General features: G+C 39.3%; 1 protein-coding gene and 1 long non-coding RNA gene across 7 annotated transcripts in view; one reads left to right on the forward strand and one right to left on the reverse strand.

The window, feature by feature from the left end:
• LOC143153061 (uncharacterized) overlaps positions 1-20,473 on the reverse strand; it is a 37,800-nt gene that overhangs the window by 7,767 nt on the left and 9,560 nt on the right. For 5 of the 6 annotated variants that reach the window (XM_076323819.1, XM_076323820.1, XM_076323821.1 and 2 more), the window contains exons 2-6: positions 8,628-8,781; positions 7,599-7,702; positions 4,596-4,694; positions 3,445-3,543; positions 1,931-2,137 (exon numbers count right to left, since the gene is read on the reverse strand). In XM_076323819.1, coding sequence (XP_076179934.1) covers positions 1,931-2,137; positions 3,445-3,543; positions 4,596-4,694; positions 7,599-7,702; positions 8,628-8,721 — 603 coding nt within the window. In that variant the 5' untranslated portion in view covers positions 8,722-8,781. Of the gene's footprint in view, positions 1-1,930; positions 2,138-3,444; positions 3,544-4,595; positions 4,695-7,598; positions 7,703-8,627; positions 8,782-20,473 lie in introns of those variants that run through there. The other variant, XM_076323825.1, reaches the window with a different exon arrangement.
• LOC143153308 (uncharacterized) lies at positions 155-1,542 on the forward strand. The gene is made up of 2 exons (XR_012993758.1): positions 155-563; positions 627-1,542. It is a non-coding gene; the product is annotated as an uncharacterized LOC143153308 (long non-coding RNA).

The following is a 20,473-nucleotide window of genomic DNA, read 5'->3' on the forward strand; positions in this document are numbered from 1 at the left end:
GACTGGCAGAGTTTTGAAGACGGTCTATCGATTTATTCGTATAAATTTTCTAGTTTAATACCAACGAAGAAAAATAACACGGTAAAACATAACTCTGTTATTTTCACGAATTTCAATCGAGTCTTTAACGAGCGTATTTTCAAGCTATTAATCTACAAGGAAATGCAATTTAGGAAAATTGATTTTTCAAAAGTGGCCCGCAAGAATAACCGCTCAATCGAGATAATTACCGTTGAAGAGCGCTGGAAGACTCGAGAAAAATCGTGAGTATGTTTAACACGAGAGTAATTGTACGAGAAAGTTAGAAACGATATTGCAAGTACTCGTGACCAAAGAACGGTATGCACACGCTGCGAAATAGTTATTCGGAACTCTGTAAATTGAAATTTTCCTTCTAATTCCTTGTAAATATCCTTATCGATGTTTTCAGTTCGAATTTCGAAAGATCGTTCCGATCAACGTCTCGGCTATAATTTCATTATCGGGATTCGGAGCTATTGTGTATCGCAGTTTCCTATCCAGAGTTTCAATCAACCGTCTCACCTTGAAGCGTGTTGTTACAGGTAATGTGCAAACGTGTACCTATGTACGGGCAAGTTCGAACTACGTATTCATGCTCTGGGCAGTGGTTTTAGAAGCCTGGAGTGTTTGCGTCACGGGGAAGTTGATCCTGGATCGAAGATGAATGTTTAGCGCAGCGGAGCAGCTTCTTCATGAATAAAACGATGCTTCCCCGACTTCCGCGGACGAGAGAGAGAGGGGTGTAAAAGGGACCTCGAAATACGTGCTTGCAATTTAGATAAATTTATGCGAGGGAACTCTTTTCCCCTGACTAGAAATTGTAAATTCTTTGAATCGCTCGCAGTGACATTATCGCGACGAAGCTCTCGAAATACATAGCTTACCATTTGTCGCGCGAAATATCTCTCCCTGGAATTGGCGACCAAAAAATTCTTATCTCGACCAATTTAACATGTTTCCGTGACATTTTGTTCACTAGCTCTTGCACAGCCCGAGGAATAGTATTGATTTTCTTAGAATGCAATATTGGAGTCTGTTTTTCGTTTTAATTTCGTTTTCGAGATTATTCGAGAAGGTACGCTCGTATCGGATACGTACGGTATGTAACTTTTTCGAAAAAAGTTAAATGTCGTTTCGAAAATTGTTGGCCACTCTTCTAAAATTCAACGAAAAATATAAGCGAAGTTTATCGAATTTAAAACGCTTCGTAGATTTTCGATGATATGTGGAAAATTAAATATTTTTCAGGAATGATCAGAAGAAAAATAAATTGTTCGTTATATATATATGCCTTCGAGTAACGTAATTCAGAATTTCGAGAAACATTGCACAATATTGGGAAAAATGATAAATCAGAAACACGTAATTGGTCCAATCGAGACAATTCGTTTTCGGTATTGGACTAGTGGTGTTCTCGAACCATTTAACGAATAATAAAAACATGTATATACTACATAGAGAACAAATCAAATAATATTGTACCAACTATTCCACTTAACAACAGATTGTAGAAAGGCCCCGATGATAGAATTGGTAATAAATTTCACTTATTTGGCACTTGTTTTCAGGAAGAAAATTTGTAAAGAATGTATTTTTATTTGTGTTACAGATTACGTAGAGATTAAGTGTGGTTGTAACAGGTTAGAGTCCAAACTAAAGCTTTGTCAAATATCTAAAATTATGTGACTCGGCCTTGATCTGCACTCGAAATTTTTTTCAAGTCGAAATTCGTATAAAGAATGATATTTTATATTTTTGATCATACGTTTGGTCGTATGCTGGCTGCGCTGTACTAAAATGTAGAATAATCGTTCTCGTTTCAGTTATTATCATCGGCCTGATCTCTACAGTGTCCTCTGTAATGTTGTTACGCGTCTACAGGGAAATTATGACGTGTATTAGCTCTTACCTTGTCCATTGCATTTAGCTCGAGTTTAGGTATGCTGGAGAGCGCGGTTATCACAGTCGGATGACCGGCACTGGCCGCGTGATGAAGTGCAGTTGCACCGGTGCAATCGGTTGCATCGCCGTTCAACGATTCCACGGCCTCTGCGAGGTACTCGACTACGCCGACGTTGCTGCCCCGGGCGGCACACATTAAAAGGGTATATTGTTTCTACAGCAAAGGAAAACTTATATTACGAGTGTTGTGCTTCAAACGAATGGCATTCTATTCGTTTCCCTCGTAGCACGATTAACAAAAAGTTGTCCTTCCCTTTGATCTACCGCGGGGTAAAAATGTTTTGTTATCGTATTTTGTCAAAGTTGTTGGGTCGAACGAAAGTCCTTGCGTTCCGTTCAACGTAACCACGAAGAAATACTATTAATAAATGTTCGTTTAATCATTTCATTCACCGGTTATTCGATTAAAAATTTATACATATTCTATTGCCTCGAACACGAACCGCTGCCACGATCAACAAGGAGTTTTACCTTGGTGTACCAGTTCAAATTTCATATTTTCGAGCAAAATAATTGCCATAAATGTGAGAATGGTAATGAGGGACATGCGCGCGCGTATTTATGTGCGTCGTGACTGGTCAAAGATTGTACCGACAAGTGTGTAGTCGATGGGACCATGGAATTTTCTGCGATTCGGACATAGTAGAGACCCATCGACTGGTTGGTGTCTGGCATGGTCGGTCTATGCCCTCGAGAACTCCAAAACGGGGTATACAAGTCACGTAGATCTCAAATTCAGCGGTATAAGAAAGACCGTTGAACACGGGGCAGTAATTGCAATAGAGTGACTCGAGTCAATGGTTGACGCAGCGTATCTCTGTACGAGAGATATCGCGTACCTTAGGGTGTGGTCGAGCGTAAAAACATTATTACAACAGGACCCGAGAACAACGAATAGCGATCACGATATCGAATCTCTCTAATAATTCCCATAGTTGTAAAACCATCCCGTCGATCCCACACAAATAGTAGCATTTACCACAAATTGGCGCCAGTAATCTTCTCATTGACCTACACCACCGTTGTGTTGCAGAAGATCCAAGGATTCGTTCGACCCAGTACTTTTAAGAGGAACGGTTATCGCACCGTCTCGTAAGAGGGTTGAAATTTTTCAAATAATCTCGCGGATCGTTCTCGAGAGTCTTAATAAAGAAAATTGGAAATTTTGTCAAACTGTGCGAAAGAAACGTCTTGCTCGGCACGTTTGAGATACATTTTTATCAGGAGAAGTAATCCAAGGATGGATCGTGACCCGAATTCAACGATACCGTGCGTTTCTTCCGTATAGAGTTCGATTCTCGTTGGTTTTCCACCCGACGAGCGACTCGAGAAGATTCCCGCGGACATCGAGAGGCTCGAATTAATTTGATTTAAATGCCTGTTGCCCGATGACAGGTTAATCCTATGTTATACAGATCTAGAGGAAGTTATGAATATTTATTCGCGTAATTACGAGAATACCTTGTTGACAGCAGACACATTTGCCCCGGCGTTGATTAACATCTTCACGGCGTCTCTGTGTCCGTACCAAGCAGCCATGTGCAATGGGCGCATGCCAAACTTCAAATATTAGAGACAGAATTTAATTATCCCTTGTCAAAATTCCCGTCAAGATTGTAAACGTTCGAGCAACGTTTCACCGATATTCTTGGAAACCAGTTAAATGTCCTTACTCGGGATTGGAAAGATACACGTATTTATGGTCAAAACGGTAATGTAATTACGTATTTAAATACTATTTTTTTTTTTCTTTAAATCGTTTCTTCAAATTTTAACATTTATTTGATTTTACCATTAATTGTGTGCGTAATTGTAATACTCCATATATTTCCGTTTAATTTTATTATGTAAGATCAGACTTATAGGTAAGAGGAAGCAAACCCGGAGAAATTACAAGTTCATCGTTTGTATCTACAGATGATTAATTTTTGCATTTTGTAATTACTATTCAGAGATTTTTACCAGAAGTAATTTTCATTCTTTCAGACGTGCGAAAGTTGCATTATTGCTGAGAATAAGTAGTGTACGGTACATATAGTATGTCGAACCGGTTTGCATTTAATTCCTTATGGGTTAGAAAATTTTTATATCGGATCAAAATCAAGGGAAAGTTTGTCGCAATGTTAAAATCAATAATGTAAATGTTTTGAAGGGTTATGGAAATATACAATCCTATTTGTTCCAGAGTTTGAAACTTCGTTTAAAAGGTTACAAAGGTTTGTACTTGCGTTAATCTGTCCCAGAGTTACGTAATTGTATAACTTTTGCTTTGGATGGACCAAATAATTTATTCATTTTAAAACGAACATTCATATTGTTTCTTTACATTCCATTTGTTAATCTTTACACCTCCGTTCTCGTTGAACACAGACAAAACTTACTCACCGAATAGGACTGAAATTATAAATTTGACGAAGCTTTCTCACGGTTACAATATTCATTCGAAATTTCATTGTTAATTTTCCGAAAGATCACCGTTGCAGTTTACGCTTAACGTAGTTAACACTTCGTTAACAATTTACGAACGTAACACTAGATTGCATTTTCTCCTTCTCGACGATCTCCCGTTTGAACGGTCCGTTTCCGTTACAAATTTATTGGCAAAATGTTACCTTGTCCCTCGCCTCAATGTCACATTTGGCTTGCATCAGCATTTCGATGATCTCCGTGCTTCCTCTTGATGCGGCCCAATGAATTGGCGCTCGGCCATACTAAACAGTCATTTTCAGTTACGTGAGTAAATTGTGCCGCGCGAAATAAAGCATTGTGTGCGTGTGTTGGTGTGTGTCCGGTTGCATACGAGTTCACCGGTTCACTCGGTATTGGAATTATTCGTGACAACGAGCGTGTAGTTCTCTCGTACGTTTTCGTCCGAGGGCGACACTTCTACGGTCAGGAATAACTTCGTTTAATATTACAGTGGGTAAATTTAATGGGTCGTCGTGCACGGTACCCGAGACACCTTCATTAGCGTTCTTTCGAGGAGAGTAACGGAACTCGCGTTCACGAGAAAGAATCGCGACATTTTAGCTGTCGCGATAAAGCTTCAAGTGAAATATTCCACCCTTAGTCGGACGTGCATCTGGGTTAAGGAAGAATTACGTTCTGGTAACCGCGATGAGGCTCAAACAAAAAAGTTTGGAATCTGAGAATCCAAGAAATGTTGAAACCTTGTGTGCAAATACAATAACTCACCCGTAACAGACAATTATCTTTTCCTATTGTTTGGATCGACACTGTAATACGGTTTGAGGAGGTAATCATTCTTTGATAAAAATTTAATTTCTTTTCCGCGGAAGAGCTACAGAACGGTGGCTGATATCGAAGAAAAGGTTTAAGCAGATGATACGAATGGAAAGAGATTATAGAGTAGTATTTTTACATAAATTTATTTAAAAGAATTTACGATAATACGAATAATTATTCGTATGTGGTTCTATGAATATTAAAAAGCGAGGCAATTTTGTTTAAATTCTTTTTTCATAGTATTTTTCTCAAAGAGTGATTTCATCCCTTCGAATTACAAGTTGTTTAACTTCCTTTGAAAGTCCAACGTGGATAAGAAACAAAAAAAGCCAATATATATTATTTCTCTTCTTTTTTTCCCATACTCAACAACTTTCATGAATCCGTAACGCACATTTTCTACACTGCATTGTGTTTTTATGCAAAATGCTTTACAATGAATTCACATTTTGTATAAAAATGTAAGCATGTGAAAGAATTACATCGTTGCATTTTTATAAGCTACATAAATATCATCAAAAATTGTGTCGATCCTACCTAACTTTGAAATATTTACACCACACAGAAAATAAAGTGTCATCTGTCAATTTTTTGTTTATACTATTCGTTACTCAAGTATCGTATATATTCGATGTAAGATGTTGTCAGGATCAAGTAATAACAAAGACGAGGTACGATGTAGGTGACTGGCACGCATTAGGAAAGTCTTCCGTAAATGGAATTAATTTAACAAGTCAAAAGGGAATGTGTACTGAAAAGCTTCGAAAGACTACCATCTGTCGTAAGAATGTAAGTGGAACGATACGCCTTCATTCAAACAAAGATTTGGGTTAGAACGGAACCGCGATCATTTAACAGTCGCGACAGAACACTACGTGATACGTCCTGTGTTCAGTCAGTCATACGTTGCGCTATATTCGTGGCGCACCACTGCTTCAACCACGTCGCGTTATCTCGCGCTTCGGAGCGTGTAACGCGTTTTGTATGACGTTAACGTTAACGAAGTGGCGCGAAGCGAAAGATTCTATTTTCAACAAGATCACTTTGTTCCTTGGCAACGAACGATTCGATTTTAAAGCGCGAAATTACATTGAGATTCCCCGCGGCGCTGTTGAGGCTTGCCTCTCTCTCCTCCCCTTCAACCCCATGTGCGTTGTCGCGGTTATTTCCAACGAGTAGTTCGATTGTGTACATCAGTGGTCATCTTCTTGAAAGGTATAAAAAATACTGTTTACAGAGTTAGCCACGGAACTGGAACAAGTTTTTTCTGATTGCAATTAAAAAAAAAAAATGTTGGAGGCAAAAATGAATTGGTTCAAAGTGGAACTAGATTTTCAGGAGAGTTACGTTTCAAATATAGAAACAAATTCAAACATTGGTATGTTATTATCGTCTGCTTGAAAAATTATTAGGACGAAGTGGTGGAAAAATGTGATTAGTTTGCGAAATGTTTAAGATTAATATCTCGATTGAAAAAAATGTCGAACCTCGATGTATGACGTGTTCAGAATCCAATGGAGAAGTGTTTGAGCATCTTCATTGATCAGGATATTTAACATTTCCATAAAAATAAAAATGGTAAAATGCAGGAAACATTTGGGGAAGAATATAGTTTTGCATATGTAATCTTCTTTAAATTATTAAAGAATTACCTCTGTAAACTGTACACTTAGTATAAATCTCATAATTTTTGTCTGAGCTACTTGTTGAAATTTTAAAGTTGATACGTATACATAAATGTAAATTACAAATAACAAAACGACGAAAAAGTGATGAGAAACGAAGACATTTTTTTAAAATGAAAGTACAGTGTTTTTATAATTTAGGTATCCATTTATATTTAAAACTTGCTTCATCTCAAATTCTACTGAAATTCTGTGAATACATTATTCATAATTCTTATACAATTGTTGCGATGATCATCTACAAGGCTTTCTTTATATTTATTTTTCAGATTGGAATTATTTTTATATTCGAAAATAAGTACTCATTGAAGTGAATAAAGCAGAAGAATGCTTTCGTGACACGTAATACAACACGTTGTACGATCACATATAATAGGTACAGAGGATCAAATGATGCTTTCAGAAGGTGTAGTTTCTGCATCATCTCTCGACGTTACTCGTAAGAGCTATCAGCTCTACTCACAGGGACGAACCATCTTCTTGAAAGGGTTTTTCAATACAGCTAAATACATATTTAATATCAAAGTTCACGAAAGGAAATTATAGAAATTGGTCGAGAAACTTAATTCTTCTTGTCGTAGCATTAAAATGCATCGTGTGCTAGCGACGAGTTGGCGGCCACTAGTGTACACCATAAATGGTTTAATCAATTTCGAAAATTTGCTACGAATGATTCGAACTTACGTTGTTTCTGGAATCGACGTCGACGGTCTCTTTGAGCACTTTGCGAACGGTCTCCGCTTCGTTTTTTATCACAGCCTCGTGTAGCAAAAGGTCGTTCTTAAGTACTGGCAAAGAGGAAAGTTTTGATGAGCCACGACTCAACGGATACGTTGCAAAAGAATATAATTCTGGCTAGGGAACCGATTCGTCAATGCTTGTCGGGTTCAATTAGTTCAATTCTTTTTTCTCTCGATGAAACAATGTCAAAAGGACACGAAACCGTACGGGGCTTCCACGTGGATCATATTTTTGCAGTGTGGCATTTGAAATTTTACATATATTTTTTTTCTACATTTTCGTATCTCTCTTGTATTATTGCAATGTGACGGGCATCGTTTCTGGAGATATTTACTTTCACGCAACTTTTCGTTTCATATTTTCTCGAGCCTCCAAAAGAATTCTCTCTCTTTGATGTCTGGTACGATTAAAAATCAGAAAATAGAGCTTTCCTACAATTTCTTTCTGCGATCGATGAATCGCACGATGATTTATACGATCAGAGAATGAAAATATCAATTTACAGTTGCTGTCATTCGCAACGTTACGATTCTTGATTGGAAATATTGGGTTGTTCGGAAAGTCATTTCGTTCTCCAAAATGGAGAATGTAGAATTCAATAAAATGTCTGTACACTCTAAAAAAATCGTGTTTCATTTTCACCAAAAAAAAGAAAAAACGAAACGACTTTCCGAACAATCTAATAATTATTCGAATAATACTTTTCGTTCTTTTGTAGAAGGTTTGGACATATTTGAATTAGGGCCGTCTTGTGTCGGTGTGCAAGTAGCTCACCGCGCAAGGGCGGCCAATCAGTGACACTGATATTGATTGGTTGCATAAGTTAAAATTTTAATTAAAAATGAACTGTAGGTAAATTTATGTTGGCATACTCTGTTAAAGATATGTTAAATTTTATGAAATTACTGATAGAAAAAGGCAAGAAATTCGAATATTTTTTATATATTTATATTGTTCTTGTTTTGTACTTACTTCTAGCAGTCTTTTGATTCAGCACCTCTCCCTCGATTGCCTCATTGATATTCACGGGCGAGGGTGTTTTCGTTATTTCTTCTTTGTCCACCATTTTTCCAGTCTTTACGTTCCTCTCGTCCACATGTTTAGTTAGCCCGTGTAATTATTAGACCTGAAAATCGAAACATTGACCGAACATGTAGCTCGCGGTCTGTTAACTTCGTGTACTGAATTCAGTTTCGATGTTGACCCGAAAACGTGGGCGATTTTACGAAACTTCTCAAGCGATTCGAACAATTGCACAAATATAATATAACGAAAATTCAATGAAACGTAACGGTTAGATTTAAATTCCTTAATTTTCGAACGATTAGAAACCAGAACAGAAATATTCTTGTGGCACGTAATTTGTGAAATCGTTTCGACGTTTTGATAACGTTTCACGATATTTTTCACATAATATTTATATTTGATTTCATATATGACAATTTGCATTGCAAAATTCTTATCCGAAGCGATAACCATTTTTCTTCTCTCTGATCTGCAAATACACCTGCAATATTTAGAACAAGCTTTTTCGATATTGGAAAAGTAAAAAGTGGATAAACAAAAATGTGAAACTCGCGAATCAATAGAATGCCTCTGTAGTTTGCACATCTGGAGTTTATAAATTTAAAAATCATGCGCTACGGTAACTGCAACTCAGATGCAACTGCAACTCTTAGATGCAATTACGTGAAATAACTCGTACCATTTCCAGGTTAACTGTGCACACGTTGTCCGTTTATTTATTTCAAGTTCGACCATCGTCCCGTTTATGCTATAAAATAAACACGTCAGGACTGTACGTGGCCTCTGTAACTGTTTTCAAGTATGGTTTTCCACGAGTAACCATTAATTTACACTAATTCTGTTTTCCATTCCTCTTTCTCTGTCCACACTTATAACGTGACTCTATATATTTGTTAAATTTTTTTAACTTTCTTGGCTAAAAATAACGAGATATATAAAATTTATATTAATTATTAAGAATATCGAGATATACAGAATAGTACACCTTGCGGTTTAAGTTATATTTTAGACTATTACACAATGTATACATAACAACTGTTCAACTTAAGTATGCATTTCATATTTTCTATATTTTTCAGATATAATATTGTCCATTTGTTTCCAAAGATACTGGAACAAACATCTAAACTGATTTTCAAATACGATTCAGGAATTGGATAAAAACAACAATTCTCAAATAACCAGAAATATATTTCGTTTCGATCAGAATGTAAGTCCGGTTAGTCATTCCAGCATCATTGTTTATTTCTGTAAAATTTCTAATGTTTCGTCTCGGTGAAACTCCTCTATCCAATAGCTCTAGTTATCGTCAAACTCGTGTAAATCCCTAGCAATATTTCAATATTATAAAACAAAGAAGTCGATCCATTATTTGCCACAAGTGTACAAGTATCAGGAGCTTCTAGTGTTTCCAGTTTGTGACTTTTCAAATTACCCAGCCAAGTTGCACGAATGAGGAATTTTTGGCGCAAATCCAAGTTCGATGTCGCCTGAGTAAATCTACCGAAACTTGGCCGTTCTGTCGAAACGTCTTCGTTGTTAATTTCGTTGAAAATTCGACCAGAAAATTAAATAACGAATAAACAGTACTTGGATTGATCATCACCCCGAACGAAATAACTTTTCGCTTAATCCTTGGAGGCTCTCCAGCTGGCGCAGATCTTTGCATCTTAACCGCTAAAGCTCGTGCGTTAATTTTGCCCTGTGTCTTGTTAATTCGAAGAGAAGGTCTTCCGTCTCGTTGAATTCCGCGCGGTGTAATCCACGTCAATTGTGACACGCTCGAAAACGATTCACGTACAATCAACAAGATCCCCGAGTTTTCGTAACCGGGACATGTCTGCAGGCGTCTTCCGACGTATAAATGAAATAATTACACGCATAGCTGCGGCTACCCGCGTACACGTTCCACGACACGGAAAGCTTGTATTTAGTAATTTGCGTCGATGGTTTCCCTCGCGACGTTATTGCATCCGAAGTCGGTCGTTCAATTTGTAAATTACAATAACAACACCGTCGCGCAATATACGCGAACCTGTGACAGGTCTTGCGACGAAACGATTCATTTCGGAGCCAGAATCGCTCTTTGTTAAGCCACGCTGAATGAAAGATCCAACCTGTGGGGTGTTTCGTGAAATATTGCACCGGTTTAACTAGTCTGGTTCTTGTTATTTTTAAACCAAATGTCGAAGTACAGCTAAGTCTATTCGTATATACACTTGTACGCGTGTGTGTACTTGGATATTAAATATTTTCATTAGTTTCACTCAGTTTTCTATTGTATATATTTTATCGAATTATTATCTTTATACAAGTTTCTACCTCCAGTTTGTTTCAAGAAGGATTCGTAACCATTTGCACGAATCTTTGAGAAACGAAAAGAAGGAAAACTCACGTGTGTTTAATTATTTCATAAATTGAGATCTTGAAATATTTTCCGGGATGGTTTAACGGAATTTGATTTCAATCGGGTCTAAGTTTCGCAAAACGGGACGATCCTCCACGGAGTTAAAACGAGCCCTTTCTGAGTCCCTTGAAAACGACTGTCTCGGAACTGATCTCGGTCGAATTTAAGTTCCACGAAATGCTCCATTTCGTAATTGATTTATCGATTTCTACCTTTCACAAAAGGGAAGATATCTCTGTCGTTCGTGGACTAGCCGAGAGCTGAAATCACATCGCTCAGACTCAATGTTTTCCCTTCTCGTTGATAGAAACAAAGAACACTGCAAGGTAAACGTTCCTTTTTTGTGTAATTAGATAATTGAATTTCGGATTGCGAAACGTAACTGACGATGGAGTTTCTTATCTTGGCGCTCTATACATCTATACGTCACATGGTAACAGTATTACTTTCTGCACAATTGAAAAGCAAAACAATACCACAAACTATCCAACTAGAAATTGACATTGGTGTTGTTTTTTTTTCACGTTTATATCTATCGTAAATTTTTAACAACCGAACAGACGATTCCGTTAGAATTTGGTCTGCGATTGTATTTTGTTAGTTGATTGTAATCGATTCGTTCGGAACGATCTATAGTTAACGTGAACGGTAGATATTCGTGCAAATGTATATTTTTATAAAAATAACATAGAAAAACCGTGACTGAAACTTTATATCGTCGTTATTTATATTACGTATTCCTTGCTTATTTAGCATATTTCTTCTGTCAGATTCGTTTCGTTTATTATCAGAGCCTCGGGAAACAACGTTCATAAATGTCGATAATTTGTTAACAACGACACAAAACCGTAGCAAAACACACATTTATCGACAATATCGAACTGCTTTCGTTGCAACAGGTAGCGCGCTTTAAGCGTTAGGCGTGGCATAAAAACCAACGCCGGTATTGGATTTAAAATCGTAATTGCAACACGAATCATAGTGCATCGGGATTTGTTGTACTTTCTTCGAATGCATTTTGCTCGAAATGCATACAACACGAGCGCTATAATTTCGAATACAAATTTTTACGCTGGACTGTTCGACTTACAGTCCTCTTCGATTTCGATACTTTTCGAGGACAAATATCGATTCTGGTCAACAAGGGGAAGCGTAAACAACAACAGGATCTGAGAGTGGGTCTGAAAAGGAAGAAAAGGCCCCAAAAAAGGCCTGGAAAAAAATCTAAGCTCCACGACACCCACTCGATGTTCCACACGTGAAAAACAATGTTTTATTCCGAATGGATGCTCCGTTCACGCTTGGTGGATATTATTTAAATGACTCTCCCGACGTTCTCTATCAGGCATCGGTATTGAAACGTTCGTGGAGTCTGTAATATAGAATCCAGGCTCCGTTTTCGCGTTACAAACGTCGAGCGACAAAAGTATCGTCTGTCGGGTACCTCAAAGGAAGACGCCCCTTTGGAAGTGCATAAACATGAAACATTCCTCGGAACTGAATGCAGCTTTTGTTCGTTTTCTCGTCTCAAAGGAGGATATCCGATTATTTTTGAAAGATACCGGGCAGCAGGAGAAAAGCGCGGATCGAAAGGACAACGCGTTTCGAACTTTCGTTTCCTTTGCGTCGATGACTCTCGTTCGTCGTTGGAGAAATTTCTTTCCATCGTTTCACGAATAACGATGGAAAATGTTTAACGAGCCACGGGATACCCGAGTCGAGGAAACTGGTCGTTGAAAAGCAGGAATAAATGTTCGACAAGTGAAAAAAAAGACCAACGGGACAAAAAATTTCGTCGATCTGTTCCGGTCCGAACGAACGCGAACGTCGTTGGAAAAGTTTTAATAAACGCCTTTTTCTAGTTCCAGGGCCCTGTTTTCAATATTTTTACTATTCGATTCAATTACGGTAGCGACCGTTTACAATTCCACGTTAAAAAGTGAATTTTGTTCGGTCACGCGTCGACGTGAACTGAAACGAGAATTGATTTTCGTAAAAATTCACCGAACGTCGCATCCGGGAGATGAATTGCTCCGAAACGGACATTCATTATCGTTTCCACCGACTTTTTCCTTTATGCGATCATGACTAATAACGGTCCTTTATTCATGGATTCGTTAACGAGTCGAATCGTCGTTCGACTGTCTCCGTGAATGTGCACCTTTAACGACGAAGCTTCAATGTCGAAATTCCCGAGCCTCGATGCTCGCTACTCGTACCACGAATCGACCGGTAAATCGGATTCCGGTAAACGTTGGTCGCGACATCGTTCTCGATCATCGTGACCATAGGTCAGATGTGCAGAAGACATAGTCGAAATTCAGTTGAGCGGTATCGTTGTACATATATCACCGATATCGATCGCCACGTGCATCGAAAATTGTGTACAAGGTTTGAGAATTCGAGTGGAATATCCTCCGTTGATCGGACAAGGTTTGGTGTCTGGAAAAATGATTAATTCTCGAGATATCGCGTCGATAATAAAAGTATCGTTTTCGATCGAAAAGATTTTATATTGAGCGGCATCGTTGCACATATATCACCGATATCGATCGCCCCGGTGAATCGAAAATTGTGTACAAGGTTTGAGAATACAAGTGGAATATCCTCCGTTGGTCGGACAAGGGTTGGAAAAATGTTTAATTCTCGAGATATCGCGTCGATACTAAAAGTATCGTTTTCCACAAAAAAGATTTTATACTTCGACGCAAAGCGTCAGAGTACACAAAGGATTGAATCATTAAGTTACAAAATATTGCCAGTTTTTCGAATTCCACCGTAATCGTTTCAAAGTAACGTCTTAAAGTTGAAATCTAGGAAAACGTAGGCAGAGGAAAATTGATTCTTTTTACCATCGCAGTATGCAAACTCCTCAAGGCAGCAGTTGCGATGAAACTTCAAGTGGAAAATCTTGTTTGTAGCCAGATAGAGTTTCTCGTCGATTACGAAACGGGAAGTTGTTCAATTTCCATGGACGTTTTCGTGGACGTGTGAAATTTTCGAATGCAACCGATCGGTTGTCGATTCACAGAAGGCAATCCGAAATAATATCGTTTGGGTTTCTTAGTGTATTTATACGGTGTTTCAAGGATCGATGTTCGGAGAAATTGAAAGTATTCGCACGATGGAGAACGTTGTCGTTGCAAGATACGAGCCACGAGTGTACACTCGAACAATACTCGCAAGATCGATTTCACCGGGCGCGCGAATATTCTTACGCGCCTCGAATGTCGGAGGAAAGAAGAGGGAGGCCGTGAAGGCTTCGATTGACCTACAAATAACTAAAATGGAACGCTGGGAACGTTCCGTATCGACGGGCCAATCCGCGGAATTGTCGCATTTTTTTCGAACTCGGATGGTTCGCGTTTCGCGTTTCGCGGCCCAGCGTTAGGATAATCTGCGAGTGCTCGAGGAGAACTGGTTACGGGACAGGAAATATGCGCGCCGATTTGGAAATTAATTTCGCTCGTGGAATGGAACAATGTAATACCGTATCGATACCGTGAAAAAACAAACACCCAACGATGCTGGTTAACCAGTTCTCGGGCATTTCTGAGTTCGGTATTTCCCGATCGGAATTAAACAGATGGAAATTGTGGAAAGGGGAAATTATGTTCGTACTGACCGATTCACCGGAAGGGCACGTTTCTCTGAAAACGAACCTTCAATCGGAAGCCGGGCATTAAACTTCGCAACGATAAAATACGTTTCCCCGTTCAATTTGCAAGCACGAGTTGCACGACGTACATTGCATCGAGAAAGTTTCATCGTGACGCGCAAGCGCGAACCGTCGTCGTCGTTCGCGATAAATTTTCGCCGGAGGAGAACTATTTTTCACGAACAATAGTAATTTCGACTCGTGAATTACTTCCTCGGATTCGTAATGCACGTAATCGTTCTCTCGTGCGTGTTCTTCGCGAGTCTTCGCGGTATTGTCCGACCAACCGTGTATTTTTTCACTTTACCCTCGCATCGTAGAATCGAGCGAGTTCGTTCGAATTCTCACGGAACTAATTTTCGCTCGAGCGTTTTCTACACGTTAATTGACTTGGCCTCGAGGAAGAGAACCTCGCGAAAATGAATTCCGCATGTGTGTAAATCGTTCAACGGGATCGTCGATATCCACCGAATCGATGCAACCGGGACCTCGGCGATCCATTAGATTTAGCTATTCGTCGCTCTACGGTAAATTTTTTCACAAGCCTGGTCGAGCGTTTATCTCGTCGCTTCTGACTCGAAATGATACGATAATCCGATTTACGGAGGCGTACCTTTGTAATTTTTATCGAGCTCGCTCGCTCGCGCTTCGCCGCGACGTTAAAACAATTGGAAGTAATTACGAGCGAGTCACGGCGGGTCGTGGATTCGATAATTGTGATTTCAATTGCGAGAGGTCAACCACGGGATCGAAAATAGGTCTAGTGCAAGAATTTTCAATGTTGGCGTGTGTCGAGTATCGAAACATTGTCGTAAAAAATTCGGTAGAATGAAATTCATCGCATCTGACACGTTTCGGTCTCGTAAAATGATGTAGAAACAGTTGGCCGTTGTCTTAAGAATGTTACGCGATCGTTTCGTAAAAACTGGGAAAGATATATGGGTCGTTTCACGCCAAATCGATCAATTCCGCACCGGAGGTAATTGACCGACGTGTTTTGCACTAGCTTTACCAATTAACAGCATCGGTAGCTTTTACGGCTTTACCTGGAAATCACGGAATCTTGTGTAAAGTCTACTCGATCGACAACGATCGATCGCATCGTTTTCGGAACAATGCAATCATTTTTCAACTCAATCGCAATCTATTCAATCCCATATTTCGAAATGCCGCGATTCGAACTATCCTCTTTGTACTTATCCTCTCTCAATGAAAAAAAAGAGATAAAGAACTCACAATCGTTCAGTTGCCATTGAGCGATCGTACCGTCACTTCGTACGTAACAAAAGTGATACAGAAATAATATAAATTGAATTTGTAAATTGAAGCAATATTATTATATTTAATGAAAAAAGTGTCGCGATAATTGTTGATCTCTGACGAACCCCCAAAATTGTTGATCCCTGTACGAGCGTCAAAAATTGTTGATTGCTGTACGAGTCTCCAAAATTGTTGATCCCTGTACGAGCCTCCAAAAATTTCTTGTACTGGTGCGGTGTGTTGGTGTATATTTATGTATATTATGTATATTATGTATATTACATGTTACAGTGTTATTAGTATGTCACAGTATGTCGTAGTATGTCGTAGTATGTCGTAGTATGTCGTAGTATGTCGTAGTATGTCGTAGTATGTCGTAGTATGTCGTAGTATGTCGTGGTATGTCACAGTATGTCACAGTATGTCGAAGTGTGTAACAGTATCAAGACGATTAGCTTAGTCTTATACACAATCAATCCATCTTTAGCGAAAAGAGAAACTAATTGCCAATACCACGTCTAATACTAACAACACTGTAACATATAATATACATAATATACATAAATATACATAAATATACATAATATACATAAATATACACCAATGCACCGTACGAGTATAACAAATTTTTGGAGGCTCCAACGAGTACCAACACAATCTGTTTCTACCGAAGATATCCCCAAGATTCTTGACGAACCCTTCCAGTACACGGTACACTTGCTCCAGTATTAAAAAACAAAGTTTCCGCGAGAATATTTCTCCACCACTCTCGAGGTCTCGATGCTCGTTTCCCCTCGGTGGATCAATGAAGGCGTGTAAATAGAAGGGTGACCGTTCACCGCGCGATTCCACGGCGAGAAGTTAAGTAATTAGCGGTGACCGTTCTCTGTTTGCCTTTCTTTTTACCGTTGCCGTCACCAGCGAAACGTTCGTGCCCGAGAAAAATGGTGGAATGCACGGGACAGGGGATGAAGAATGATCGCGGCACGTTCAACAACCGTTGCCTTCGTTCGAGCGTCGCGCTCGCGTTCTACGATCGCCTTTGTGCTAAAAATAAAAGCGTCGGAACATTGCACCGCGTCAATGGTAATCTCTGCCCAATCTTCGATCACCGGAAGAGCTTGACGAGGGTACGGGATCTGGCAAAAGTCGTCGAAGGGTCTTGGTGGCGGTGAAAGTATTTGCACGTAGGGTAGCGTATGTATGTTTTTCAGAATCGAAGTGTGATAAATATAGTACGTTGAGCGACAAAGTCCAAGATTGAGCTCTTCTTCGAGATGCCACTGTGATTAAAAAATAATCGTGGGATATACAAAATTTTACTTTCCGCAGTTTTCGCGTTATCTTTCAAAAAATGGTACGTTCTTTGGATTCTTCTGACTAGAACGAGTCCAAATACGACTTAAATAGGTTCACTTTTAATTTACTTGATATACGTAATACTAGACGAGTATATATGTAATATTAGAAACGCAATACTGTATCTTTTCTGTTCCATTGCGTCAGGTTTCGCTAAGCTCGAGACCCTGAACGAAGGAATCAGGTTGACCGTGCAGATTCCAGCGAAAGTTAACCACGTCTTATCGTATAGTTGATTTTCACTCGTATGAAAAATTGGAACATCGCGTTCCCGTATAATCGGAGTTGGTCGCGAATTCGTTTCACGAACAGACCGTTTCTTTTCTCGAGATCCGACCACGCATGAACGTGATACGCAAGGAGTAAATGCAACAGCGAGCGAGTCTCGTGTTACAGGTGCTCGGTCGCCCAGCTTTAAACCTCGAAGTGCGGACAGGGGAGTACTTGTACCGGTAAATCCAAACTTTTTTAATTTTTTCTTGTAAATATTATTGCTATATAGACGATAAAAACTCTGGTTTTCTTAATTGTAACGTATACGTAAACTCGACTCCCTCTTCGCTTACGAAAACGAAAAATGTTAGATTCTTCTTTACAGATAAAATGTTACTTCGTTCTTTCGACTTATTTTCGCGCGTAGAATCACCACTCGTTCGACAACACCCTGTATAACGATGTTTCACGAAACGTTAATACGTACCCAAGTAATTGTACACGAAATAACAATTTTACCGTATTTAATTTTTACGCAGCCTAAACAGAAACGGGAAATTGCTTTCGTTTACAAGCCTCGTGCAATTTTTTTTTCCATCGTTCGATTCACACGAGCAACGTGTACGTTTTACATCGTTTACAATATACTGCGCTGTGCTCGATGCACGCCTGGTGTTTCGAATTTTCGTTTCTACGGATCCGTTCGAGCAACAATTCGACCCCTGCACGCACGGTGCACGCTTTGCGAGGCTGGCTAAAAATAACCACAATGCAACGACGCCGCAGGATGCAGGCCATTCTTCCCAGTTTCCTACGCGTTCATTTTTCCAACCCCGTTTTCCCATATTCTCGTCGCGATGAGTTCCGTATCTGTTCAAAAACGTCTTTCTGGACGTCGATCCAATCTGTCTGGGTAAATATTCTTCGTCGGGGGTGATAACCGACCACGATTACCAATCCCCTCGAAATACAATATTTCGGAATACAATTACACGGACGATCGAACGAAAAATAAAAAAACACGTTTTCGAGACGTGGTACGGTAATTCGAAAAATCGACGATGTTACGAGAATGAAAAAAAAAGAAGAAAGACAACCGCGAGTGGCTGATGTTTCATTTTTCTGTAAAAATGCACAATTTTCCTGTAAAGCGCGCTGAAAAAAATTTTCAATATTCCGTTCTAGTCCCGGCCGTAACTATACTACGTACAAAACACGAAACTGTGTCATCCTTTTGTTTCGGATGAATAGAATTTGAACAATCAGGGACGCGCCAGGTGCGCAGGTTTTTTTTTTCGAGGGAACTTCTCGGTTCACCTATTTCTCCGATAAATTAATATTTTTTGTATGGAGAAGATATCCAGATTTTCCTGAAACGACGTATAAACGAAGAAGAGTGTAACGTTCGTAGAAGTTATCGTTGAAACGCATATTCTTTTTTATATTCCGAATCAGAAGGTAGCCTCGAAGCGAATATCTCCTGTTTCGTTCTCGGACGGAGTACAAACGAGTGTAACGCAACACGTGAGAGCTGGGTAGAGACGAGTGTAGTACAATGTGTAATTGAACCCATAAAGGGGTTAGTAGAGTATACACGGAAGATGGAAAGGGAATATCGAATATTTGTTAGGACTGTGCTTCGGGTGTTACATTGTATACGTATATACGGATACCGGCCAGTCGTTTTTTATTACGAACACGACATTCGCGGTTCTGAACGCCTATTATGCGATTTCGTTTCGTATGGATGTTGAAGCGAAGAAGTTGAACGAAATTATTAATTTCGATGAGAAAAATATGCGTTAGAAGTGTTTTCTATGACAGTGATTTAGGTTGTATGCAATTCTTGGGAAAGACGAGAGAGTGAACGATCTTCATGCACGAGTGACGGGAAATTGATCGTTTGGAGAAGTTGCAAACAATTGTTTTACTCTTTCTTTTTCACATGCTTTGACATTGAATCGACTAGATACGCGTTGTTGTAAGTATAATCGAAAAATGCATCGAATGACCTCGCGTTTGATGATATTTCGATCGAAAATATCCGATCGATCGGACATTAATAATATCGTTACGAAGTAAATTTCACGTTCGGCAGTGACGATGAACAAATAAGATACAGATTCCAATTATTCTCAGTTAGATTCGCGAAACGCTCGTGACTGAGTTTGCGGTGCATCGTGCATCGCGTTGCACTTGCAAGGATCCGATGGTTTCCCATTAAGCGACCGTTTTTCATACAATTAATTATTCTTCGCGTTATTCCCGATGAGGACACCCGCACGGGACGTTTTGAGACCGAAACGTAATCGTGTGATGAAAAATAAACGATCGTGTGAGAATTGCTCGTAAAATCGAATCGAGTACACCTTCTCAACTCGTTAATCGAGTTTCGACGAAGGAGTTACCTGTTGTTTCGTTTTATCGATCAACGCAGAAATGTTGTGTCCGTTATTTATCGTTAACGGTACCGTGCCTCGACCACGAGCTTGTACAGCCTTTCCGCGGTGCAATCAGCCTTGAAAACAATTTTAAAGGAGAACAGAGTGTCGAGCGAGAGAAACATCGAAGAATTTCAAAATTGTGACAAGCACTGGTCATCGCGCTGTCAAAGAGAAATCGTGAAATGGATTCGAAGGTGAAAGGAATTGTATACGTAACCGAATGGAGTTTGTACTATGGACTGTATGTAGGTAAATCTACATACGACGAACGTAAAACAGTCGTATCGTCTACCCTGTGACCGGTATTTGAAAAACATCGATCCGAGCATATTCTCGGCCATGATATACATATACACATATATATAAGGAACACAGTTCTCGTTTTACGAATTTCACGTTTCGTCGAGATACACTTCTCTGTGTGAGCGTTCGTGCGTTAAAGGGGACAAAA

This window comes from Ptiloglossa arizonensis, chromosome 12, assembly GCF_051014685.1.
Source record: "Ptiloglossa arizonensis isolate GNS036 chromosome 12, iyPtiAriz1_principal, whole genome shotgun sequence".
NCBI classification, from domain to species: Eukaryota; Metazoa; Arthropoda; class Insecta; order Hymenoptera; family Colletidae; genus Ptiloglossa; species Ptiloglossa arizonensis.